Genomic DNA, 27,097 nt, shown 5'->3' on the forward strand with positions numbered 1-27,097 from the left:
CTGATTGTCCCTTGCTTATGCTTTACCCAATGGGGAATCCCTCTCCGGCCTTGTTTTTCTTTGTCCCCGGTGGGGGTTTGGGGGGTGGCAGCCACTCAGCCATTGAGGAGGTTCGAAACGGAGTAATCCCCGTCCCGAGCCACCACACGGCTGGAGGCTGCCATCGTCCCCCGCTGGGGATTCAGGTAAGTGTTTTGTCCCTCCCTCCCTTACCGACCACCCCCCATCCAAACAATCTCCTCCCTGCCCTCCCAACCTCACTTACCTTCTTTTTGGTCCTTTTTCGGGAGCAAACGCGCTGGGAACACTTCTGTCCCCAGAGCATCCACTACCGATGGCTGCCATGGAAAGGTGCCATGGAAAGGTCCCTAGCGGCCATTTATTTTTTCTGTTCCGAAACTCTGCACCTTTTCGGAACAGAAAAACAAAAAACAATGCTATTAGTACCCCGGTCTTGCAGGCCGGGGTACTAATAGCAATAAGCCCCCCACCGTGGGGCATTACCGAATCAGGTAATGCCCCGGGCCTTCATTAAGGGCCCCAGAATATTACCTGACTCGGTAATGCCCCCGCGGCATTGGGCTTATTGCTTAAATATTGCCATTTTTATTGTTTCTTAACCAAGTCTTAAATGCAGATAAGTGTTATTAGAATTATTTTGTAGACCAGTGGCCAAGTTAAAGATTTATTTGCAAAAATCATGTGACAAACCATGAAGAGTAATAAGAGTTTATCATCAGGCAGTGACCCAGTTTACTGAATTTCACCTAATTACTTCTTCCACAGTTCTCGCTCGAACATCACCTTTGCGAGTCCCCACAGCCTAGCACAAAAGCAATCACTACCCCATCTTCCTCCTCTACCAAAGCACCACCCATAGCTACATCTGTTCCCCTGATCCCATCACTTCTGCACTCTTTCCCCCTTTTTCCTTTTCACTCGATGCGACAAGAGTGGTCCAAATACACACTCCAGAGGAGCCTCGCCCTCAGACTACTACGCTACCTATGGGAGTATAAGTGACTATTTACTTGGGAACATGCGGCAAGCCTCAATGCCTATATAATAGTGTCTACAGCAGCTAAGGGTGCAGCCGGACACGCGTTAGCCTCTCTTTAATCCATAGGCGCACTCTAAATATCTCCTATTTGAGCCCATACTCTAACAGATGCTCTGGCATAATATGCTAGATGAAAAGTATTCATTGGCACCCTAGCATGTCAGATAACTCTGACAGCTAGTGTATATTGAGCCGCCTCAACCATTGGCAGGTTGCGCCACTGTGTATGTATCCTCTGCCGGCGATCACGCAGGCATGTCTGAGTAGACTTGGCCATTAACAGGGGCATGTTCAGCTGAACAAGGGGTCCCTTGTGTACAAGTCGCATCATCTTTCCACATGATCTTTGTGAGATCATGATAAAAATGGCAATTTATAAGAGGATTACTGGTATCTCGTTAAGGGGGCTTTGCGGCAGTCATTTAGCAGTGTAAAGGCTTGCCGGCAGCGAGCTAGGCAAGGACATGTGGAGGTTTTAATGATCTTAGATCGTAGGGCAGGTTGACGAATTTCCGTAAATGTGTTTGGGTATATCATCTAAGCAGGATATAGATTGGATGTATTTTTGCAGGTAAATGAGCTAAAAATGTTCAAAAAATAATAGAAATCACTGCAAGTGATTGTATTTGACTGAGATCATCAGAGTAATTCATTTGAAAGAATTCCATATTCCTTTACCAAACAAGTTTTTTTTTCATGTCACATGATCACTCACACCCTGACACCCTCTTCTCTTCTATTGAGTTTGCCTGTCTAACATGTGTAAGAAGATATGTGTTGTGAAGGCCTCTACAAGTTGTACGTTCTTGACTTTTTTTTTGTTGTACTTCTGTGGAGCTGTTTACACTTGGCAAGAGGGCCGGTGTCACTCAGCCCGAGGGCTGTGCACTGAAGCTTGCGGGTGAATGCTGAATTCCTTTCAGTAGATAAGGTTTGTGTTGGAATGCCATTGCACATTAGGAATGCAGGCCCCGCTTCGAATCCAATACAGTCCCACTCTTCCACTGAGCCCACGGTTCTGATGTCTTCTTCCATTTCAAAGGATCTAGGCCACGTCTCGGACGGAAACTCAGATCACTGACGGTGTCCAGAATTGCTTCATTAACGGTTTCATTTTAGAACTATGGTTGGGTCCAAAATGAATCCTTGACTGGTCTATAACAGGTTGGGTCCAAAATGAATCCTTGACTGGTTTATAACAGTCTCCTAACTGCTTGCTAGCATGGACCAATTGGTGACATAACCATCAGCCGATCTGACCATCACAACCACTACATAACCATAGTGTATACTCCCTTCTCTATAATGTCCATCTGGTAAACAAGTGCCCTGAAATGGCCGCAACGCAACATGTGGTCATCAACAAAGGTACTCTGCCTGGGTGATTTATACATTGTTGAATTTGATTTGAAGCCCAATAAACATGTTACTCCCCAGTCCGACCCAGTGTAACATAGGGGCCACACTAAGTGCACGCATGGCGTTGGCTTTGCAAACAAGCTTGCGGTTCAAATAACAGTTGTATTGCTACCACACTCTCCAAAAAGTCTCCACTTGCTCTAGGAAACGCCCACATTTCTGAAATGCATACCCGTTCGTGGAAAGAGAACTTGTTTTGGCTGGCGTGCTGAGGGCTGATTTGTGAAACTGTAAATACGTGCCCGCATTTTGGAGGGCGTGTGTCTGCATGTACGGGTCTCCTCCCTGCAGTGTGAAAGAACTTTAGTGCGGACTAGCATATTCTTGTAGGCATATTTGTATTAATAAACAGTTTCTTTTCTTATAAAGCACTCCCTTGATGCTCGGCCCAGACTGGTTTTCAGGATGTGTGCCTGAAGACATAATATTATATAACAATAATGTCATATAATATAATGCGTTATGCCAGATTCGTCCCACTTTATGCGGTGTAATATTTTTTACACATTTTATAAAAATGTATTTGCATTTTTAAAGCACTCACACAGCCCAGGGGCATCAAAGCGCTGTTACAGGAATATGTCTTAGTTGCGTATTTATAACGCGCTTAATATCCAGAAGTTTCTAAGCGTAGTCCCAGGGATCGAATCTGTGTTGCTTCATGTCATCTTGTTTCCAAGTCAAGCACGTTGCCGCTGAGCTATCCTCCCGGACAATAGCAATAATAAAGCAATATGACCCGAGCGGCGGGGGTCATATTGCTATTAGTACCCCGGCCCGCATTATGTGTGTGACTGGGGCAATAAAAGCATTTTTTTTTGTCCCAGTGGCGTTTCGGGACAGAAAAAAACAAGAAAATGGCCGCCATGCAAAGGGATAACAGAGCCCGTTTTCCCTTTCCATGGCAGCCATCGGGAGTGGACACAAGAGGTTCCCAGCACGTCCGCTCCCGAAAAAGAAAAAGAAGCAGAAGGTAAGTGGGATTGGGAGGGAGGGGAAGAAAAAAAATACGTACCTGCGTCCCCAGTGGAGGACGATGGAAGCTTCCAGCCGTGTGGAGGAGCGGAGCGGGGGTGGCCCGCAAGGGGGGGGGATGGTCCACGGGGATGGCTCTGAGTCTCTACACTGCTCGAGGCTGCTATCATCCCCCACCGGGGACGCAGGAGCAAGCAGGTAAGTGGGGTGGGGAGGGCAGGGAGGAGGGAGGGAAGGGAAGAAAAAAAAAAGAAGCTTACCTGAGTCCCCCGCGGGGGACGAAGGCAGCCTCTCAGCCGTGTGGAGACTCGTAGCGGGGATGGCCCTGCTTCGAGCCTCCTCATTGGCTGAGGGGCTGCCACGCCCCTGCAGAGGACAAGGCAGCTGGAATCCCGGCCGAGAATCAAAGGATTCTCGGCTGGGTAAGGAACCCGGCGAGAGCCAATCAGAATGCAGGTTGCATTCTGCTTGACTCTCGCCGGGTACTAATACATGTTATTACCCAGATTAATGGTTTCTAAATCGTGCCACTGGAACACTCTTATGGCAAGAGACTTAACTCAAGTATTGTAGGACTGGGGGTAGGGAGTCTTAAAAGCCTGTCAGCGGGGCCAGAGGCTGTACCATTTTCGATGTTCTGGGACCCAGTGTGAGACGTCCGTCCTTGGCTTTGTTTCTCACAAACTAAAAGATCGGTCACCATAAATAGGAACTATGCCATTTTTTGCAACACTTTTGCATTTTTGGAAAAAATGGATTATGCAATCATCTCAAGATGTATTGAAAGTACTCCTACGTCCCGTCCCCTTTCCTCCATACTTGTGGGACATCTCTCCGTCCTGTGGGACGGGACCGGAGCACTTTGTAAAAAGAATCCCAATTTTTCCCAAAATTTGTCCTTCCTCTCTTTCCTGCGCGGGGCCCGGCACGCGGCCATAACCCCGCCCACCTTGGCTCCACCCTGCGCATCGCCCCTCAGTCCTTTTCTCCGCTCGATCGGTGCCGGACGCACTTGCATCCTCGGAAGATTTTCTTCCCTGTTTTCCTCTCTGTCTCTCGCTAGCGTTCATCTTCTAGTCTGTCTATGTCTTTTAAATTAGACTTTCCAGACTGTTCTTCATGTCATCGTCGCTTTGCTAGGGCAGATCCCCATCCCCTTTGTTTAGAGTGTTTGGGTCCGGAACACCGTTGGGACTCCTGTTTTTACTGTGACTCCCTTTCGGTCCGGGCTCTTCAACGTCGGTTGGAACGGTGGGAGGAGGTGTTCCGACGCACTCCTCCATCTCATTTTCAGGCGTTCATCGACGAGAAGAAGAAACGCCCAGTAAGTTCTTTACTTTTCAGAGCACTCCGGCTGGGGGATACCTTCCCGGGTTCCTCTCGAGTCGGGAGGGGCGTTGATCGCTCTGTCACCGGGGTTCGCCCTGAGGTGCCTGTCGGGCCTAATAATTCTACCAGAGTTTTCTCCAAGGGTCTCCGTAAGGGGCCTGTGTACACTTGAGTAACCTCCGAGGCCCCTCCTGTGGGGGCTGTGTGTAGACCCAGTTCTGCTGAATCACAGGGTACCGGAACTTGCTCTGAGGCCTCTCTTTCGGCTTCCCTCAAAAACAAGACCGGAGTGCACCCTGAGGCTTTGGCTGGGCTTGTGTTTACCGAACGGATGTTCGAGGCCCGTGCCGATAAGGCTATTACCGGGCCTAGGCCCGAGGTCCCTCGTATAGAGGCTAAGGCTACCAACAGTTCTGAGGGGCCGGGCAGGGCCCTGTTGGTGAAAGCGGATTCTCACTGTTCCCGCTCTTGTGGTGATACCAGATCTGTTGAGGGGACAAAGAAGCAAGGTTCTTCTTTTACCGGCAGTGCCGAGGTCCTTCCTTCGAAGGCCCAGTTGGCGGTTGGTATGTCGCAGAAACATTCCAGGCCTCATAGTACCGGCTCTGCCGAGGTTCCTCATGTTAAGGCTAAAATTAAGACCCCTGATCCATCGACGGGGACCCCTGCCTCACCTCCTCACGTGCCGCAGTTCCCCTCAGATGAAGACAAAATGGCGGCCGTTCCCGCCACGACCACGGCGGCCATTTTAGTTAATACCCCTACAACTACGCCATCGGCCTCTGGTGTAGGGTTCGGTCCTTTGGGTGAACCTAAGGTCACTTGTGCGTATCCTTTCGGGCCCGTTTATGATTGGAACGCCCGGATGCCTCTTCCGCACAATGTTTCATTGCCTGCAGGGGCGGCCCCTTTGATTTATGTGGATATGTCGGCGGAGGGCCCGGCGTGGCACCCTTCTCCGTTACGTCCCTGGATTTGTCCACCTCATGAGAGGCCTCCTCAGGTTCCGAAGCAATCTCCTGAGGACGCTTTTCTCGGTAAATTTCAAGCGCTTATGCGCACCAACCCCATGAGGGAGTATTTCAAAGGGCTTTTTAAGGAAATTTGTCGACCAGCGCCCCCGGCTCCACCCGTTCCTCTGGTGGTTCCGCCGGCGCCTGCTTTGCCCGTGGTGCCTGCCCCTGTTCTTCCGCCTTTGCCACCGTTGTCCCCAGTGGACAAGGCAGTGCCTGACACGGTTCAGCAGGATCCTGACCTGTCAGATGACCCTCAAGGCGAGCAGGACAACGAGGACCTTCCCCGCTCTGTTAGAGCTTTTCATGACCGGGTACTGGACATGATGAATTTCTTAGATGTCCCGGTTCCCGAGGCACCTGCTCCACAGGAGGGCGTGCTTTCTGGGGCGTTCACCCTGTCCCCTTTGGAGCGTACCGGCCTTTTCCTGCCGAAGGATGTTTTGGCCGAGGTCCGAAGAGTCATGGAGAAGCCACACTCAGGACTTTTTGTCAATAAAAAGATTGACCCGAGGTACAGGCTGCACTCTTCGGAGGAAGTGGCCTTGTCGTCTTGTCCACCTCCCTCCTCCACAGTGGTGGCTGCGGCCACGTTGCAGTCTAGACCTGCAGCATCCTTTTCCGCGACGGCTACTCAGGTCTTGGGAAAGGAGGACAAGCTCCTGGACTTCCTAGGGAGGAACATCTTTGCCAATTCGGCCTTGCAGCTCAGGCAGGCCAATGCCGGATTGATTTTGGCGGGAGCTAACATGCGGATGTGGAAAGGTCTGTCGGAGTTTGAGGAGCACATTCCGCTCGAGAAGTTGGAAGATTTCAGAGGTGGCCTTTCCGATGCCAGGGTCTTGTCCCAGGATCTCCTGGAGGCTGCGGCTCATCACGTAGACACCTCGGCTCAGGGCATGATGCTCAGGGTTGATACCTCGAGGCAAGCGTGGTTGCATGCCACTAGGTTTTCGAAGGAAGTGCAAGACAAAGTATTGGACCTTCCATTCGATGGTAAGGAGCTTTTTCATTCTTCTACTGATGTAGAGCTCACCAAATCCAAGGATAGCACTCAGATGGCTAAATCATTGTCTGTTCTGGTTAAAGCTCCTTTCAAACCTCAGAGACCGTTATCGCAGAGTCGACCTTCTTCTGGTTTCAGGGGCTTCCTCGACTGCAAATCGCGTAGAGTAAATACTCCAGCGGGGAATAACTGCCGTAGACAACAGCATACGCGGTATTTCTCCCGCTCCTCAGCCTCCTCATCAGGTTCAGGTGGCACCGCCACCGATAAACCTGCCAAATGAGGTTTTTCTGTGCTCGCACGAGACCCCGGTGGGAGGACACATTGCGTCTCATTGGGAGGCGTGGCCGACCATCACAGAAGACAGATGGGTCTTGTCAGTCGCTCGGGCGGGCTTCCGCTTACCTTTACCCCCTACCCCACCCCTCAACCCTCCTTTTCAGCTGTTGGGCTCACCCTCCCTCAAGGCCGAGGTTCAGAAACTTCTGCTCCTCAGAGCTGTGGAACCCGTTCCCCTTGGGGAGCGAGGGGAGGGCTTTTACTCCCGGCTGTTTACGGTGCCCAAACCCAACCAGGCTGGCCTGCGCACCATCCTCGACCTTTCCCAGTTCAATCTTTCCTCACCCCAAGAGAAATTCAAGATGATCACGCCCGGCCAGATTCGCTCCTCGTTGCAGGCGGGCGATTGGCTCAGCGTGGTGGACCTTCAGGATGCGTACATGCATATCCTGATTTGGGCTCCACACAGGAGGTACCTCCGTTTCTCTTTGGGAGAGGAGCACTTCCAGTTTCGGGTGCTTCCTTTTGGCCGCAGCTCGGCCCGCGTGTCTTCACGAAGATGATGTCGGTGATTGCGGCCTATCTTCGTCTTCAGGGTATCCATGTGTATCCTTATTTGGACGATTGGCTTTTACGCAGCCCTTGTCCTCTGGCGGCAGCGGGCAACCTCCAGTCTCTCCTTCAGCTCCTGTTCCATCTTGGGCTGTTGGTGAATTGGCGGAAATCCTCCATGACCGTCTCTCAGGACCTGATTTTTCTGGGTTTTCGTTGGAACACGATCGACTGCAGAGTATACCTGACCGGGGACAGAATGGCGGATCTGTTGGCCACGTGTCAGATGTTTGCGCAGTCGAAGAGTATGTCGGCCTGGTGGTTCCAGAGGCTTCTGGGCCTCATGGCCTCGTGTGTGCTGGCTCTTCCTCTTGCTCGTCTCAAAATGAAAACAGACCCAGATGGCCTTTCGGAATTCATGGCGTCAGGCAGTGGACCCAGACTCCATACGGATAATGATTCCGGATTCCATGAGAGTGGACCTGGACTGGTGGTCATCTCTCTGCAATCTGTCTGGGGGTGTGGGGTTTCAGGACCCGGTTCCTATGGTGATGATCACGACGGACTCCTCCCTCCTCGGGTGGGGTGAGACGTTAGATCTCCTTCAGGTTTCAGACCTCTGGTCGCTTCAGGACAAGCTCCTGCACATAAATCATTTGGAGCTTCTGGCGATTTTCTTGGCGCTCAGGGCGTTCAGACCGGTCATTGTCAACAAAGTGGTCCACATAAGAACGGACAATGTGGTGTCAATGTATTACATCAACAAGCAGGGGGGGAACAAAGTCTCCCCCCCTCGTGGACCTGTCCATCCAGATTTGGGAGTGGGCCTTGCTTCATGGTGTCTGGCTGCTTGCAGTGCAGATCCCGGACCAGCTGAATGTCACAGCCAATGCCCTCAGCCGGCGGACAGTGGTCAGCTATGAGTGGAAGTTGAAGGCGGAGGTCCTCTCAGGGATTTTCTCGTGCTGGGGCACACCGCAGGTGGACCTCTTCGCGACGGCGGCGAACAAGAAGCTTCCTCTGTATGCCTCCAGAGGGGGGATGCCCTAGAGATTCCATGGCACAACATGAGAGCTTACGCCTTCCCGCCTCTGCCTCTAGATCACCGGGCAATTTGGAAGTTGAAGAACTCAGTGAACTGTTCTCTTCTACTGATAGCCCCATGGTGGCCGGCCAGGTTTTGGTTCTCAGAACTCTCAACACCTGTCGGTTTATCCGCCGATCAGGTTACCGTTAACTCCCGATCTTCTCCACCAGGGGGAGCAGCAGCTGTGGCACCCCTCCTCACAATCGCTCAGCTTGGCGGCATGGTGCCTGAGTTCAGGTCTTTAGAGCATCTGAATTTGTCTGTGGATAACATGCGTATTATCCAGGCAGCCAGAAAACCCTCAACCAGATCTCAGTACAAGAGTAAATGGCTCAGGTTCTGGCATTGGCATCTAGAGAAGAAATTGGATGCAAGGGGGGCCACGGTTGACACAGTGTTGTCCTTCGTGTCCTCACTAGCAGAGTCGGGGGTTCATGTTCTGTCATGCAGGACTTACCTTTCAGCATTCTCCGCTTATCTTTCTACAGTTCAGTGTTCGTATTCTCTGACTAACCCAGTGGTAAAGAGGCATTTCGCTGGTTTAACACACCTTTACCCTCCAGTTCGTAATCCACACCCGCCATGGGACCTGAATGTTGTCCTGACGGCGCTGTGCCATAAACCCTTTAAGGCAATGGCTACTGTGGACCTCAAGTACTTGTCTTGGAAAGTGTCCTTTTTGGTCGCCGTCACATCGGCAAGGAGAGTGAATGAGCTCCAGGCATTGTCGGTGGAGCATCCTTTCTTGGTCTTTCACAAGGACAAGGTAGTCCTTCGAACTAATCCAGCTTTTTTGCTGAAGATAGTGACCGAATTCCATTTGAATCAATCGATCTCCCTACCGGTCTTTTTTCCGAACCCCGCCTCTGAGGCGGAGAGGGTTCTACACTGTCTTGATGTCCGAAGAGCTCTTAAGTTCTACCTGGATAGGATGTCCGAGCTTAGAAGTTCTTCTCAACTTTTTGTGACTTTCGGCAACCCTCAAGGTAAGCAGGCGTCTAAGGCAACTATTTCTAGGTGGATTGCCGCCTGCATCATGGAGTCTTTCACTGTCCAAAAGCTGAAACCTCCTAAAGGTATTCATGCACACCTGGTGCGGGGCAAGGCAGCTCCGTTTGCTTTTCAGAAGTATGTTCCCTGGGAGTCCATCACTAGGGCAGCTACTTGGGCCTCTCCATCTGCTTTCTGTAAGCATTACTGCCTCGATATGAGTTCTAGAGCTGATGCTCAGTTTGGTCAGGCTGTGCTGAAGAACCTTTTTCAGTAAGGGGTATTTCCATCCACCCGTAGTTCCTGTAAGGAGTGCTTGGGAATCTCCCACAAGTATGGAGGAAAGGGGACGGGACGTAGGAGTATTACCAGCTTACTCACCGTAGTGACCACCTTACTCCTAGTCCATAGTCCCCTTTCCTCCATACGCCCGCCGCCGTCCCCTCTAATAAGGTTCCTCTGTATTGGTAATGGATCTCTGACCTGGCAAAGAAAAGGACTGAGGGGCGATGCGCGGGGCAGAGCCAAGGTGGGCGGGGTTACGGCCGCGTGCCAGGCCCCGCGCAGGAAAGAGAGGAAAGACACATTTTTGGAAAAATTTGGATGCTTTTTACAAAATGCTCCGGTCCCGTCCCACAGGACGGAGAGATGTCCCCACAAGTATGGAGGAAAGGGGACTATGGACTAGGAGTAAGGTGGTCACAACGGTGAGTTACCTGGTAAAATTCATTCATGCATGCATGCATGTGATGAATTGATTTCTGCCCTGCAGGAGTACAGGGGTGAATAGAGGCTAAAAAGCTGACGCAGCCCACACACTTCTACAAACCAAGAGTTAACACAATCATAAAGGTAAAACAGGTACAGTCAAAAGATATACCTCCTTTGCCTTTTGTGGTAATGTGGGCCGGGGGGAGGCTATACTCTTAAGAGGGGTGTGAATGTGGTTCAGTAGCAACCCAAACAGCAAAGTGGTACAGTCCAAAATAAAAAAATAAAGCAATGTCCAATCAAGGTTCTATAAACATATGTACACTTTATTTAAACACACCATGTACAATAATAACCGACCAGAAAAATACTACACAAAATCCACCCCTCAGGAAAGAACACAGAAAAAGCAAATATACTAGGTGCAGCACTCTGGGCAATGAATCAGTGGTGAAAGGCAAGCAAAAGCAACAATGTTCTTGAAAAAGAATATGTACTTGTGAGCACAACTGGTTCAAAGTGGCCTATCCAGTCTCTAAGGTCCAACAATGGGCCAAGGGGGCGGTTAATAGTAAATAGTACCTTCTTTACCGCTCTTTATGGTTCGGCAGCGCCAAAACAGACTTCTTGGCGCTGTGCTAAAATCAAGAGACAGCAAAAGGCAGCAATGGAGGGTTCTGCTGGTTTGCATGTGCTGAACAGTTCTCGAAACACTCTCCAAGCAGTTCAAGGGCAGAACACAATAGGATTCCAGCTGTCTTGGCTCTCTGGGTGCTGTGAGTCCCAATCCAGGGGCTTGGGGACAAGATGATTCCTTTTCTCGTGCTCCCAAATATGGGGGAGGCTGGCACACAAATGCAGCAGTCTTACAACACAGTGAGGTCCTGGGTACTGCTGTGGCTGGCAGAGAGGCAGGCTCTGTTCCAGCAGCGGATAGCCCATAATGGTTTCTAGGGAAGGTTAGGGGACAGAGCTGGTTTCTGCCATGGAACACCTGCCTCCACCTCTCAACTGGAGGACTTTAGAGAGAAGTGCTCTCTCAGCAGGGTCCAATGAAATCTCCACGATGGTTCAAGGTGATTGCAGATGATTCAAAGAACTGGTCGGAGACCCCTTCTTTTTATAGGCACAAGTCCCAAGTGATTGGACTAAAGCTAGCCTTCTTTAGGGGTCCAATCCCTGTCCTTCAAATGAGTGGAGTTTGCCCTTCTTATGTCACACTTAAAGTGCTTTGCTTCAGAGGAAGTGGAGAGACAGGAAATAGAAAGCGAGACAGAGATAATTAAGATGGCAGGACTTTCGAAACACTGTGCAGACCCTTCTCTGGCTGTCTTAGCTCCAACCTCTCCCTTTCTCAATAGGAACAAAGGGCTTTTAGAAATGCAGCCCGTGGTGTGAAGACTGGCTCCCTATGAATGGGTATTCCTCTTGATTTCTGTTTCCATGCCAGCATCCTGTGGAGTGGCTGTCCTGGGGGAAAGGGTGTTTGTTACCTGCCGTTTACAAAGGAACAAAGAGAATCAACCCCACAAGGCAAGTCCTATCAGTGGACAGCGGTGGGCCTTATCTGGGAGGAATACACACAATCCTTATACAGCTAAACTGTGCCCACACGACCGACACATGTGCAAAATCAATTTATTGTGGCTGGGTTAACTCTGAGAGATGCTAGCCACCAAACCCTAACTCATGTATGGCTTACATTTACAGTTTTATGTGTCACCAGGACAACATCTTCATAGTTATGTCATTTTTGGAACCGGTGCATATTTAAAATGCAGCCCCTGTGATAGGAGACTTGGGTGTCACTGCAGCTATCAAGAGGGCACCTCTGTCCTCCGAACGTGCTCTGTGCCACTGGGAGAGCAGCCGCTGCAAATCGGGATACTGATGCAGCAAGGCACAAGGGCAGACTATGCTTATGGCATGGACCTTATGACAGAGGAATCTGATTAGCAGATTTCCCTTTCAGAGATGGAATTACCTGCATCATTTGACTATTAAAAATCAAAAGATCCAGGGCTTCCACACCCTTGCCAAATGGCAATTCATCACAATGCATGCACACATACATCAGACAGTCTGTATCCAATTGGCGGGATACGTTGCTCTGTTCCACACTGAGGCATTGGCTGGAATTAATAAATGGATGTTTCATTCTGACCAACCCCCGACCCCCTACTCTCTGATTCTTCTATTGTCCTCCGTTCTGTCTAAGGGTCTGTCAACCCAAAATGTGACAAAGTGTTGAGGGGGAGATGAGATGACTTTCAAGACCTGTGCTTGGGTTCCACAGTTTGTTCTCTGCACCGATACTCACGGCCTTTGTACTTTGGGGGCTGTGTGGGACACAGCTGCCATTTGATGATGTTTTAGGTTCTGCTATTCTCACCTTATTGAATGTCTATGTGTCCGCGTTAAGACAAATATTCATATATACACTCGTCAGTTTCACAGTAACTTTACAATATGAAGACACCAAGTGATGATGTTAGTAACTTCTAAGCCGTCATCAAAGTGCAATTGAAGGTTTGATGGGTGGTGTATTGGAATCAAATTCCACTATGTGGCTGTACCGCTCACTGTAGACATTTGTTTGAATGCTATTCATAGGAGAAACCCATACTATATTATAACACACATTGTAGTTTATGCAGAAAATTCAGTGCTACGTTTACTTTTAGAAGTTCATAACCTCAGACATCAGAAAAAAGGGAAGAGGCCAATTCATGGCGCAAGTAGTTTATTTATTTAAATTCTTGATTGGGGCAAATTTGTCTGCAGGCCTCACGGTGCACATAGAACAAAACAGACAGACAGTCAGAACGAATGAAGGACTCAAGATCAAGGTGAGCAGTACTGATGGAGAAATCGAGTGTACGAGTTTATTTGTTTACCGAATAATGGGCCTCATTACGACCTTGGAGGCCAGCCGTGCCTGTAACACAGGAGTCATTTTCTTTCCCGCGCCCTGGTATGGGCAATTTCCATTCCAGGGCGCCGGAAAAAATTCTTCCCCATTCCCATTGAACTCATTAGTGCTCAATGGGAATGGGGAAGCTGCATGCACCTGCACCATTCGTGAATGGTGCCGGTGTATGAGGCATTTTGTGCTCGCGGGTGCCATTCTGCCCACCAGGTCTGACCTGGCGGGCACAAAGACACCCGAGAGCACAACTCGTAGTTTGCCAGTCCGGGAACTACGGTACTGGCAAGCTTACTGGTACCATAGTTCCCAGACCGGCAAACTTGTAATGAGGCCCAATGTCTCTCCCTCTCTGTCTTTAGTGAGAGAAAGAAAGACAGAGTATTCATGCTTCAAAAAAGGCAGTGTATTTACTTTGGCAAGTGGCAGTTGGCAAATTTTTTAATTGGAGGGGATTGAATGTTTTCCACAAAAATGCGAGAGTGAACGCACATCACCAACAGTGCACAGGAGAATTTTCCAACGCATTTCCGTGACCCTTCTCCCACAATATATATATTCTAGTATAAAAACATTTTTATGATGGCTGTGTGTTAAGAATCTCCAAAAGAGACCTGGTTTGACAAGATCAGTTGCCCGTTGAGCATGTAGTGTAGCCGAAAAATTCTATCTGACAATTTAACTCCCAAAACTACTAATGTTTGGGAGGGAGATTGTCCGTAAGAAGGAATAAGCCCCGGAACACAGCTGTCTGCACAGAAAGGAAAACAATATCAGACTACTGGTAACAGGATAAATATTAGGCAATTCCTTCAGAAAAGGTTTCACTAACTCACGTAAGGGGAAAAAACCTCTGGCTGTGGGATTTCAGGCAAGTTCGTGGCGTAATCCTGTAGCAAAGATAACACAGGAGAGGAACCTTAGAGGACTGTAGTAGAAAAAAGGATAATACTTATAAATTGCAGAACAGCCCATGAGCTTACCCTCTCGGTCCCGGAAGCCAGTGATGTGGTGAGACGTAGTCCGATGAAAACCAATGGTCCGTGAAGAAATAAATCCAGAGCAGAGAACAATCCAACCTATACCTGTACCCGCCGGCACGCGGACGCCTAATGTGCGTAAGGAATTCTCTAGTCCACACACAACAGTTAGAGTGTAAGTTCCCCAAGTCAGATCCAATCCGGCATAGAAAAGTTAGTGAAGAAGCAAAGTACCGAGAGCAAACAGCCGGGAAAAGAGGATTCCTGAAGTGGTTGAAACCCAGGTGTCGGGCAGGTGTCAGGCAAGTTCCAAGATAACACACAGCAAAACGTAGAGAAAATGCAAGTGGTTGTAGCGTTCCGTAGTCAAGGTAAACAAGGTATGATAGTTCGGCGAAGCCAAGGGAAAATGCAAAAAACAATGCGGTAAGCAGAAAAAGGGTCAAAATACACATGAGCGAATAGTCCGTGATACAAGGGAGCTCCAAACAAAATCAGAAGTGGCGCTCGGTAGTCATGGGCGGAGCTTTATAGAATGCCACGTGATCGTTCAACAGGACGCTGCGAACGCCGTAGCTCAGCACGTAGGTAACCTGGCAACCAACGTTTCTACGCCAAGCCCCAACAACGTCTGAATGAGCGAAAGCGTGGGGAAACGTTGCGTTTACATACAGGCTTAGGCGAAGTCAGTTTAGCAGTGCCTGGACAAGCCAAAAGTTTACGTTTAGAGTAACGGAATTATTTTGAAGAGGAGCATCTAGTTCCTGATTTCCTGACACTGTGCCAATATCTGCCAGCATTCCCATATCAGAACATACTCATGTTTGCTTTGTGCATAATGCCAGCAATGATGCCAACATATGCCAGTACTTCAAGTAAGAACATACTCCTGCTGGCCTTGCCAGTAAAAAGGCTAGACCACAATAATGAAATATATCTGGATTGGCCCTTAAAGTAGGCCAATCTAGCCACACAATAACACTTATAATAATAATAATAAAAATAATAATAATAATTTGGCATTTATATAGCACTACGAACCCTCAGGTATCTGAGCGCGGCTTATTATTACCCCCGGTGTGTGGTGCTCATTTATTGAGCTCGGAAGGATGAAAGGCTGAGTTTGGCCCCGCTGGGATTCAAACCTGCGGTTAGCAGGCTCTGCACGGATGTCAAAGCGAGCGCTCGCTGTGCCACTTGACCGGCTTATCATGTTTGCTTTCCTCTTGATGCCCATTACAACATTCCATGTCCCAATAACAAAACATATTCAGACTGGACCACCAATGTAGATAGGTCTTCCCATGTAATAACAAAATGGGCATCAAGAGTACCGCAAACATGAGTCATGCCATGCCATGCCACAGTATCCAAATATATCCAGATTGGCCCACTAACGTATGCCAATCTTTCCACACAATAACACTTATCATGTTTGTTTTACTCTTGATTGCCATTAAAACATAACATGTCCTGGCTGACCCCCCACTCCCCACACACTCCTCGTTCCCTATGCATAATCAGAGGTAGGCCCACTCCCCGATGCACATGCATGCATTCATTCACATAGACATTCATCTCTCTATTGACTCATGCACTCATACAGGAGACACTCAATCACTCGTGCACAATTATAGATACAAACACTTGCATGCACATATTCATAAATACATTCATTCATATATACAATGTTAAAACAAAACATTCTATCCTAATCTGCAGCTACTGTCTGGACGCCACCTTCAACGCTGGCCCTCCGACTCCTGTGCAGTATGAACAGGAACCAGGAAGGTGCGAGAGCTTCCTGGTTCCTGAGGGCATGCACGGTAGACCAGGAGCACTTGTGGAGGCTTTCGCTAGGATGGCTTTGGCTCATCCACAGTGGGCGGTGGGATGGTGCAGTCCCCCAGTGCCCATTATGAATAAGCCTCCTGTGGCTTTGGCGCTGTCTTGATAAAAGTAAAATTCTCATTAGAAGTCTATTTCCAGCTCTAAATCTCTTCCTTAATCAGTAATTTGATCTGAAGGAATGGTTTTTAGACTGGGCTGTAGATTTTTAATCTTTGTGGAGCTGCTGGAAAGTTTCTTCGCACTCATTTTGGTTTACAATATTTTATGTTTCAATTATAACAATGATATATGTTTTTTAAATGCAGCTTCATGTTGGATTCCTCCCAGTACTGTAATAACAGATGTTATTAATACTCGTAGCAATGATACTCAATGTCTGGCCCTTGGAAGGATGAAGGGCCGAGTCAGTCCTGACAGGCCTTTGAACTTGAAAACTGAAGGCTGGCCCCATACCTGAGGCGAGCAGCTAACCATTGGGCTATCTTTGCAGCTTCAACTTTGTTTGTGATATCCCTGTATTTGATGTGTTTCTCATTGACTTCCTACTCATTGCACCATCAGTGTTTCCTGAAATGATGTCTGCTCTCTGTCCTTATTACATACATTGCTCCAGGATCATGTAATTTGGCACTGAGATTTGCACTGTGGGGCATCTTGGGCACTGCAAGCTGGTCCAAAATGTCATCTCTGACCTGGTCGGTTGAGGCAAATGTTGTCGCCCAAGATGCCCCACTGCTGCAAAATTGCCTACCCATGATGTAAACTTGGTTGACATTGGGACAATGTAAGTGACCTGGCCCCTGGAGTTGGGAAAGAATATGCGTGCTTTTGTGTAACTTTGTGCGCATGTCAGCTTTGCAAGTGGTATGCAGTCCCTGCTGAGTCACGGAGTGAAGCATGATGCCCATTGTTTTCCCCCAAATATTACACATGTTTCCTAATTAGACCACCAGGGATGATTTAATGTATAGTCCAATAGTTCTATGATGTCGCAGAAAGGAGGATGTTTAATCTTGGAATTAGAGTTTTGAAGGCGCAGGGCACGTATAGGAAATGTGGAGGTCACTGAGGCACGCCTCCCAGAATCACTCCCATCTGTGTTGGAGCAGATGTGTGGCGGTAACACGCGCCAGCATTTCGTCCGGCTTACTCCTTGCAAACTTGGTGTAGGGTGAATTGATTCAGCTGGGCATTGTTTTATTTCAGCATTTCGTCCTTGGTGAAGACGCTTCCAATCAATCCGCATTTCAGGGGGGTAGTGGGGGGCTGTGCTATACAAGAAAGCAGGAAACTGAGACCATACGTGTCACTGGGAGCTAGAAGCTCAAGGAAGGCTCTGCAAATGCACGCGGGCTCGGATGGGCCTCCTTACCTTACCTAACTCACGTGTATTCTGAGTTTTTCGAATTTGTGAGCCATTCCAATACCTATTTGCTCGCCACCAATTTTCTTTTTGTACTCACAGAGAGCACCTGCATTTTGCCTGCATAATACTCATACTCTCAATAATCGTAATATTGTGTTCTTATTTAGTACTTCATGCCAGACTCCTCCAAATTCCTAGCACTGCGGTAACCTGTATTACTAGTCAGTATTCGAGTTTGCAAAGTGCTGGCTCCCCTCGCATCAGCGACCTCGCTTTACCCGTGTAGCTGTCCAACCTAATGCATTGATACGTTGTGATTTAGGTAATTGAATTGCAAAAAAGCAAGACAGACCATAGATTCTGTTATTAACAGCAATTCCACATTTTATCATTCAAATGATTTCCGATAGACGCACACCTTTGCAGTGAAGAGGTTATCAGGGCTACAGAGCAAGTAAGTGGCAGATCAAGGCTTAGTCTTGTGTGGACAAAATGTAGTCGAAATTGGATGTCCAACAACTGTGGCCATCCATCTCCTTAAAAGTGGTGCTCCCACACTAAATACCATCGGCACACACCAGTGACGATACCCATGGTCACGAAACCGTGCATTGATTCAGTTCCTGCATCATTCGAATGTCTGTATTTTCCTGTGTGCACTGCTGGTGATTCCTGCCTTCAAACAAACCGATGAGTGTCCTGATACGTTTGCTCCTCCAAAAAGTAGCCTCATCCGTTTTTAGTTTTGGCACATTGATGGGGTATATAGGGTGTATAGGGTGAAATGTCATTGTGGAGACAGGAAAGGCCTCAGGTGTCCGTAGGCTGCTTAGATCTGGTTAAGGTGGCACTTTTCTGGCCAAGGTGGCACTTAAGCCCCAATAGTAGAACTGTCGCAAAACTGGCACTTTAGCACAACTGGAAGTTTTCCATATGTAGTATTTTAGCCTCCCCATTAGTTTTGGGTCCAATTAAGCGATTTAGCGCCATCCTTAGCTTGGAGTTATTTGTAGCATTTTAGCACCACATTTGTTTTAACTTATAGATTCTGCTTTAGTGCCACTGATAGATTTGACTGATAGGTGGCTCTTCAACTCCACCCAATGTGGCTGAATATCTTTGTCTTCCAGGTTACACTTTAGTGCCACCATTAGTTTTGGATCATAGGTAGCACTTTATCACCACCAGTAGGTTTGGCTTGTAGATGTCCATTTAGCAAGAAGCAGGGCCATCCGGGAATATTGTTAATGATGCAGGGCATGTGACATGTACCATTGCATACTGGAGCAGCTAGGATTGCAGTGCGGTATCGCTGCATTCTTCTCCTGTGTCGGTGCACGTTCTGCCTTCCCTGTATCCTCTACCTGGGAACTGGGAGGAGGCCTGTGTGACTCAAAGATTTCTCTTTACCGCTTCCAAAATTGTTGGTTTTGCCAATGCTTGTTTCTTGGTATTCTGGATCAGTGAGATTGCAATTCAGCCATGTTACAGCTGTTCCAACAGCCACCAAAAGTATTAACTGCGCTTTAGAAAATTCGTGAGGTTTCGCAATATCTGAGTTGCAAGGACATTTGGTATTTCAGAGTTTACTCAAATAGATTCCCACTAAACTACAGATCAGAAGTTATTGTTTTGCTTATGGAATATGATATATTTGAGTGGGGTTGCACGGAATTAATTCACTCTCCCGACTACACACTGTAACTGGCAGTACTATAGGTTGGAGATTGAAGCAGGAGCGTAAATATTTCTCAATAGGCCTCCGTGGTGCAGGCCACACCCCACCACATTCAGGCCCTCCCAATTGGTCCAGCGTCCTCTCTAGGCACCTGGCAGAGGTGTTTCTAGGTCTGGAGAAGATCCGGGGCTACGCTTATTTCTGGACTGTTGCGACTCGTGGCTAGCTAGCCTTTTGGTTGTAGCCCCTGAGCTTCTATCTGGGGCTACAACCAAATGACACAGGGCTATAGAACCTTCAGCCCCCTCCTAGCGACGCCTCTGGCACCTGGTATATAAGAGCCTCCTCAGCACGCTTTGTGGGGGATGTCACTTTCATTTTTTACTACTCTGCAAGATGGAAAGGGCCCTAATGCACTTCCCTGCCTGATATCATCGAACAGGGAATACACAGATGAATTGACACAACCTCAACAACCCTGGACAGGAAGGAGATGGGGAAGGTCCCTGGATGCGAAATCCATCCTGCCAAGACCTATGACCTGAGTCCAGGACATCAGCCTCCTTTAAAGATGGTCATCAGCACCACACAGTCATGTAAATTACAGAGGTGTAGTTTATAATCATCAAGTAATGTAACATAATTTCTGAGGCTTGTTGAATCTGCTTAGATCACATGCTGTGCATAGGCTGACATCTCGTGGAAGCTGCAGAGTATTACAGTTTGTTTTTCGAAACTCGAAAATGGGCGTCGACACAGGGCGTGCCAGTAATACTATCCCTAGTGTGACGTCCACTGTACCCAAGATCCCTCACGCGTCTAGGATCCTCAGATTGTATTTTTTCTGACATGAGGTAGCATGAGGAGTAGCGTGAGTACAGATAATCCAAGCAGATAGACAGAAAGGTAAGACTACAAGCAACCATGCGCCTTCTCTCAGAGGGGAGGAACGGTGGGTCGCATGTGAATCTAAGCAGATACAAGCATCAGAAATACGATTACGGTGAGTAATGTATCCCTTCTGAGCCTTGTTGAATCTGCTTAGATCACATGCTGTGCATAGATTACCGAGCAGTACCTGAAGAAGGAGGTGGGATGTGAGAAGGGTCATGAGCAAATAAGTGTCTTAGAACCGCTTGTCCCACTTGTGTATCTGCCTTGGAATGGGTGTCAATGCAGTAATGCTGAGTAAAAGTGTGAATAGAGCTCCAAGTAGCTGCTTTGCAAATGGTGTCAAGGGGTACATTTGCAATGAAAGCCAGAGTGGCCCCAATGCCTCTAGTAGAGTGGGCTCTTGGCGTGAAAGGCAGAGTTCTTTCAGAGAGTGAGTAACACAGCTGGATACAGTTAATAATCCACTTCGAGATGGCACCTTTAGAGACGCGATCCCCCTCTCTGCCTGTAGCTACGGAGACAAACAGTTGATCTGTTTTTCTTAGCGGTCTGGTTTTATTTACGTAGTAGAGGACCGCCCTACGCACATCTAGGGTGTGTAGTTTCACCTCAGCCGAGCTTTTCGGGTCCTGGAAGAAAGCCGGAAGCTCGATGGACTGGTTTACATGGAATTTTGATATAAATTTAGGTGAGAACCTAGGGTGTGTGCGTAAAACCAGTTTGTCTTTATGGACAGTAAAGAAGGGATCCTGCACTGACAGAGCCTGAATTTCACTGACCATTCTTATAGAAGTAATAGCTACTAAGAAGGCCGTTTTATAAGTCAGGTGTTTGAGACTGCTTTTATGCATGGGTTCGAAAGGGGGGCCCATGAGCTTGGCTAGCACCACATTAAGGTCCCACCCTGGTGGTGGGTTTGAAATAGGAGGGTGAAGTCTCTTTACTCCTTCCATGAAGGCTTTAACTACTGGTACTTTCCACCACAAAACCTTGCTATGGGAAGTGGTGTAAGCCGACAGGGCTGCCAGGTGTACTTTCAGTGAGTTAAAAACCAATCCTGCACCTAGCAGGTGGAGCATGTATGTAACAATTGTGGAAGGAGTGCAATCAAGCGGGTTGATTTGTCTACTCTGGCACCAGATAACGAACCTCTTCCACTTGTCAAAGTAACAGTGCCTTGTGTTTGGGTTCCTAGATTCCTTTAGGATGTCCATACACCTCTGTGGCAAATTGAGATGTCCAAACTCTATGACCTCAGGAGCCATGCTGCCAGGTTCATTGAGTTGGGTTGCTGGTGCACTGTTTGACCTTGGTGCTGGGACAGTAGGTTGTACCAGGCTGGAAGTTTGATGGGCTCCCACACCGCCATCCTGCGTAGGTGTGGGAACCACGGTTGTCTTGCCCACATGGGAGCAACTAGGACGAGCGTCATCGATTCCCTGTTCATCTTGTTCACCACTTTCCTGATGAGAGGAGTTGGTGGAAAAGCGTACGCAAACATCCCTGACCAGTTCATCCACACGGCGTTCCCCTGGGAGTTTCGAAAAACAAACTGTAATACTCCGCAGCTTCCACTAGATGTCGGCCTATGCACAGCATGTGAATCTAAGCAGATACAAGCATCAGAAATACGATTACGGTGAGTAATCTATCCCACATAAAACATGCATTGGGGTATATTTTGTCACTGAATGTGGTTCTCTTTCAAATAATCCCTATTTTTACCAAATGTTTGCTTTGAGAAATGGGGGTAAACAAATGAATTTGTTAAAATAACAAGCCCAGCATTTAAAATTAAAACTATTTATTTTTAAAAAGAAATTCATGAATAAGCCCTGGATAGCTTCTATGTTGGTAAGATCTACTAAACTCGCAGGATACAGGTTCAAATCCGGGGAGGACAGCTTTTTGTCTTCGCAAGAGTGATAAATTAGCTAATGAATACAGTGCTTTCGAAGCAGGAGAAATCGCCTTATACCACCATGTAAAAACTTTATGCTATAATCTATTTAGCGACTTGCTTCCACACTGAGTCATTTTCAACAGCGTTATTCAGACATACGCTTTTATCATGTGTATATAGCACTGCAGGGGCTGAGAGAAACACACCATTGCACCTGCTCACAATCTAATATCGAAGACTACTTAAGAACTTTATTTTTTAAATATTGCATAGAATTATTCCCACAGTCACCAATATCAAACATAAAAACACGGTTTCACCAGCTCAGTGAGGGGTTCGCTTGCACGACCTGTTGCCAAACACTATCGTCCTCATTACGAGTTTACGAAAGGCGAATCCTCCACTCCAAGGCAAAACTCGGAGTTTGGCGGAGTGGGAAAAGTGACGGTAATTTCGTTATTGCCACTTTTCTACCACTCTGCCATAATCGTAATCAGGCCCTGTGCAAGGAAGTGCCACCCACCAATGTGTGCTTTACCCATTAAGATGCATAGACTGCCCCTCCAGTGAAAAATATTATTTCTATGCAAACATTTCATATGTTTGCTCCTATGCGTTGTCTCGGGAGGATAGCTTAGGGGCAGCGTGCTCGCCTTAGAAGCAAGAGACATGGACCAACACAGGTTCGATCCCAGGGTCCATGCTTAGAAACCTCTGGGTATTAGGCGTGTTATAAAAAACATATCATATGGAAAACTATTTCATGTTGCAGTTTTGTACATGGCTATTGACTGATTTTGGTGAAATTATCAGTTCATCTTTTAGTTTTTTCACTTATGACCGTTATGACATTTGTATTTTTCTTTTACAGAAAAACTTTACAACTCGAATGGTCGAGAGCTGCGAAGGGCCTTATTTTCTTTGAAACAAATATTTCAGGTGAGTCACAAGACAACTTGTTTTTATCATGCAATGGACATTTGTTTTTTGTTTGTTGATGCAGTCGACATGCTTGCGTCATGAGTATCAAATGTTTAAGACAAGATCAGAAAGTGTGCCCTGAAGAGTGCAAGCGCTAGAGGGTGGCACCATCTTCAGAAAAATGCCGGCATCGAGTTGTAACCTCTTATAATTTGGCACTTTTACTCCAAGCCGATGATGAGGCCGTTCATACACCCATTTCATCTACTAGGTATAACAATCTTTAAAAAAAGATTGTTCCCAGTTTAAATGTTTCTGATTCTTGTATTTTCTTCTTTGATTTAAACCAATTTTGAAAAGTGAAAATCAACTTCATTGCAATGATTATACATTTAATTTTAAACATTATCTGCAGTATAAACTTTACTATTTGACGCTTCATCTACTAACTGACATCTGCAATGGGCATCAATAGGATCATTTGGGATGGTAAAATGCTGGATAGCAAAGTGTAGTGGCTAGATTACCGAGCCTTCTGGGCGGTAGAATGGCAGCAAATGAGCAGAAGGGCAGGCTGCTTTGTTACCCTACTTTTAGCTCTCTTTCCTGCTCTCTGCCATACATAATATAGACATTCTGTGATCCAGCATATTTTACTTTCCATTATCTTTGATTCCTCTGTGGTCCCCGATAATAACTCTTACTGTACTATAGCTATCAACCTCGTGGCCAGGGCATACGGGGCTGGTAACCTCCTACCAGACCTAGCTTTCGGCAAGGGCTCAGGGATGTTACCGTCCCTGTACGCCATAGGACAAGGGGCTGATTGCTATTCACACCCAAGGCTCTGTCCTGGGTGCAAATTGTTTAAATGTCTTTATTTTACTGTGAGATGGGCTCCAGGCATATTGCTTGTGCCCAACCTCCTGTTCAAAGAAAAGATGGCCACCGCCATAGCAAATAGTAAAGAGATATATGTTAAGGGTTCATGACAACCGAGCAAGAAGCACAGGGAAAGCAGGTGAGTCGGTGGGGTGCAGGATATCATACAGATCTGGAGGAGTGAGGGCTGGGAGAGGGAACTGGAACGGGAACCAAAGCCAAAACATGGGAGCCAGGGCTGGACTGGGAACTAAAAGAGGCCCTGGAAATAATTACTGGGGACCAAAAGAGGCCCTGGAAATAAAGTTCAAAGTGGCCCCATATGACACATTTTCAGCAAGCCCAATGCTTTTCCTATGAGAAAATTTGGAAATACCACAGAAAAGAGGCCCAGGGTGCAGAGGCCCACCGGGAAATCTCCAGAGTTCCCTATAGGCCAGTCCACCCCTGATGGGAGCACAAGGGCAGTTTCTGCAGGTCTCTTGACACCTCATGAGCTGAAAGCCCTCCCTGGGTGCAAATTAGTTATACATTGTGAGATTTTTTTTTTATCCAAGTGTCAATTCCAATGTGCCCCCTAAACCCCGCTGCTCAGAACCAATCATGGGCGTCATTTTAGGGGGATATATGCCTACTTTCTGGAACGATTGTTGGTAGTGGCTCTGAGACCTCCCCGCCACACTAAGTGAACATCTTTAGGGGGCCAGCTGTCAAATCTACTCCCACACCTCACACTCTCTTAATTATCAGTGGGTGTGTTTCGGTGAACTGGGAAAGTAATTAATTCAAGAACCAATTGAAAATCTTAAATATTGCAGATACTTTCGGCCAACCTTTTTTCCAACTGCTGAAATGTTCTGCACACCAATCATTTATACTCATGCCAGACAAACATGCACATTTTCTAACCCGCACGTTATGTTTGTGTGACGTGTGGCAAAAAAAAGCCAGAAATATAATACCTGCAGTGCAGTTGTTAAGATTTTTTTTTAACACATTAGAAATGCATTTATCACGCCCGCTTTTAAGATGGAAACGAAGATAATGGTATTTACACAGGGAACCATTTCATCGCTCCAGGCAACTGCATGTTTTGTAAAACGTATTAGTCCTAAGAAATGTCATTTTTTCCCCCTGAAATATGAGGCCAAAGGGTGTGTGTTGTTCTTCAAACGCTACTTATTTTTTTGTAATTATTAGGATTTTGACTTTATTTAGAACCTGCTTGATGAGTGGGGAAGTCTAATTATCCCATTGCTCCCACCTCCTCAGAATGTCATAAAACGTCACGAAGCCGACCTTTTTTCCTTTAAAGTTTTTAGGCCTGATTTACAAAGCATTTTTTCGGTGGGGCTTTCCCATTGAAAATCTCTATTGTAAATTAAGACCTTTGGCTTTTTAGTCTCCATTTGTGGGTCCGCTTTTGAGCGATCTTCGAGACGCTCAGCATCTCGTGTTGCTATTCGTCAGGGCACTAGACGCAAACTGCTGAACGTTAGCCAAACAGCAGGTACAACGGACGCCTCAGCAAAATAATCAAAATTCTTTTCTTTTCACACACTATTGCCTAAGGAAAACAGTAACACGGCTTGGCAAATTAAGTATTGCGCCTTTCAAGATTTGTAAAAAAACAGCCATGCCCCTTGAAGTGTTTATTTTAGACAATTGCAAAATGGCTGATGGCCGCTTTCAGAGCGCAAGACTGAATTGACTGCAGTTTGATTGTGTCAGGCTATCTAGTTTTTTTTAGTTGCCAAATTATCATTGAATGTTGCACATGTGTGATCACTGAGAAGTTGTTACAGCTTTGACTTTAGGGTATGTTTGCCACGGATCCTCTCCCTTACCCGTATTTGACAATTAAGATGCAGAGGACTGAGGCCCCAACTGAATGCAGCCGTGTTTATTTATGCCCTTATTTTGTACAGAGCAGTTGCATTGCCATGTGGGTCTTTAGCAGCTGGCATTGTATTGAAGGGAGATTTGTTCCTGCTTCTTGTCAGTCCTCAGAACAAAGGGCAGGAGGATCTCTCTGTGTGTTGCTAAAGCAACTCCAGACCACACAGAATATATAAGCAAATTTAGCAGGGGCTCTCTCCCAAAATTGCTGTGTATGATGGTGAGGCTGCACTGATAGGCCTCTCCTAATTGCACTGTATGATTTTTAGACTGCTTTGATAGGCCTCTCTCCCACTATACAGGTCTCTCAAAACCAGCAGGGGTCCTGTCTCCTAATTGCATTGTATGATTTTTAGACTGCTTTGATAGGCCTCTCTCCCACTATACAGCTCTCTCAAATTTAGCAGGGGCTCTCTCCCCAAATTGCTGTGTATGATGTTGAGGTTGCACTGATAGGCCTCTCTCCCACTATACAGGTCTCTCAAATTTAGCAGGGGCTCTCTCCCCAAATTGCTGTGTATGATGTTGAGGTTGCACTGATAAGCCTCTCTCCCACTATACAGGTCTCTCAAATTTAGCAGGGGTTTTGTCTCCTAATTGCATTGGATGATTTTTAGACTGCTTTGATAGGCCTCTCTCCCACTATACAGGTTTCTCAAATTTAGCAGGGGCTCCGTCTCCTAATTGCACTGTATGAAGTTTAGATTGCACTGATAGGCCTCTCTCCCACTATAGCAGGGGTTCTGTCTCCTAATTGCACTGTATGATGTTTAGAGTGCACTGATAGGACTCCCACCCACTATAGAGGTCTCTCAAATAATCTAACTGCGCTTAGTTCAGTACCCTACCAATCCCGGAAACCCACCACTACTTAACTCAATTAAATCCCATACCAGCAGACCGCTAACACCCCAACCCCCCCCGACAGTGCACCCTTAGGAAACACCCCCACCCTCCGACAGAAAGCAACACTGAGCCAGAGAACACCCCAGCGTACCCAGAGAAGGAAACCGAGGTCACTGCGACCGCACAACACAGCATAGAGGACCAACTACCACACTACGCCTGCACCCAGACCGAAAAATGGCCCATACCAGAAAAGGATGCTGAGAAAGAGAACAAGATCGATCAACGAGAGACGCGAACACACAACACAGACAGAACCCGCAAGAAAACACGCTTAAAGCAGCCACAACCGGAACAAAATCCACAAGAGAAAAATCCTTATACCTCACACCTTACCTCGTAACAACCACAGTACACCGACACCCCAACACGGAAACCTCGAAACATGCAAAGAACTTCCTGAGACACGCGGAAAAAAGATGGGGGCAATCAACAAGAGAGTGGGAGGGCACCGACCCCATTACCCCTTA

General features: G+C 47.3%; 1 protein-coding gene across 6 annotated transcripts in view; it reads left to right on the forward strand.

Moving 5' to 3' along the window:
* FHOD3 (formin homology 2 domain containing 3) overlaps positions 1-27,097 on the forward strand; it is a 1,524,242-nt gene that overhangs the window by 619,803 nt on the left and 877,342 nt on the right. For all 6 annotated transcript variants that reach the window (XM_069620636.1, XM_069620637.1, XM_069620638.1 and 3 more), the window contains exon 4: positions 22,891-22,958. In XM_069620636.1, the coding sequence (XP_069476737.1) occupies positions 22,891-22,958 (68 nt within the window). The remainder of the gene's footprint in view (positions 1-22,890; positions 22,959-27,097) is intronic.

Source organism: Ambystoma mexicanum, chromosome 5q, assembly GCF_040938575.1.
Source record: "Ambystoma mexicanum isolate Mex_15411 chromosome 5q, UKY_AmexF1_1, whole genome shotgun sequence".
Taxonomy (NCBI): domain Eukaryota; kingdom Metazoa; phylum Chordata; class Amphibia; order Caudata; family Ambystomatidae; genus Ambystoma; species Ambystoma mexicanum.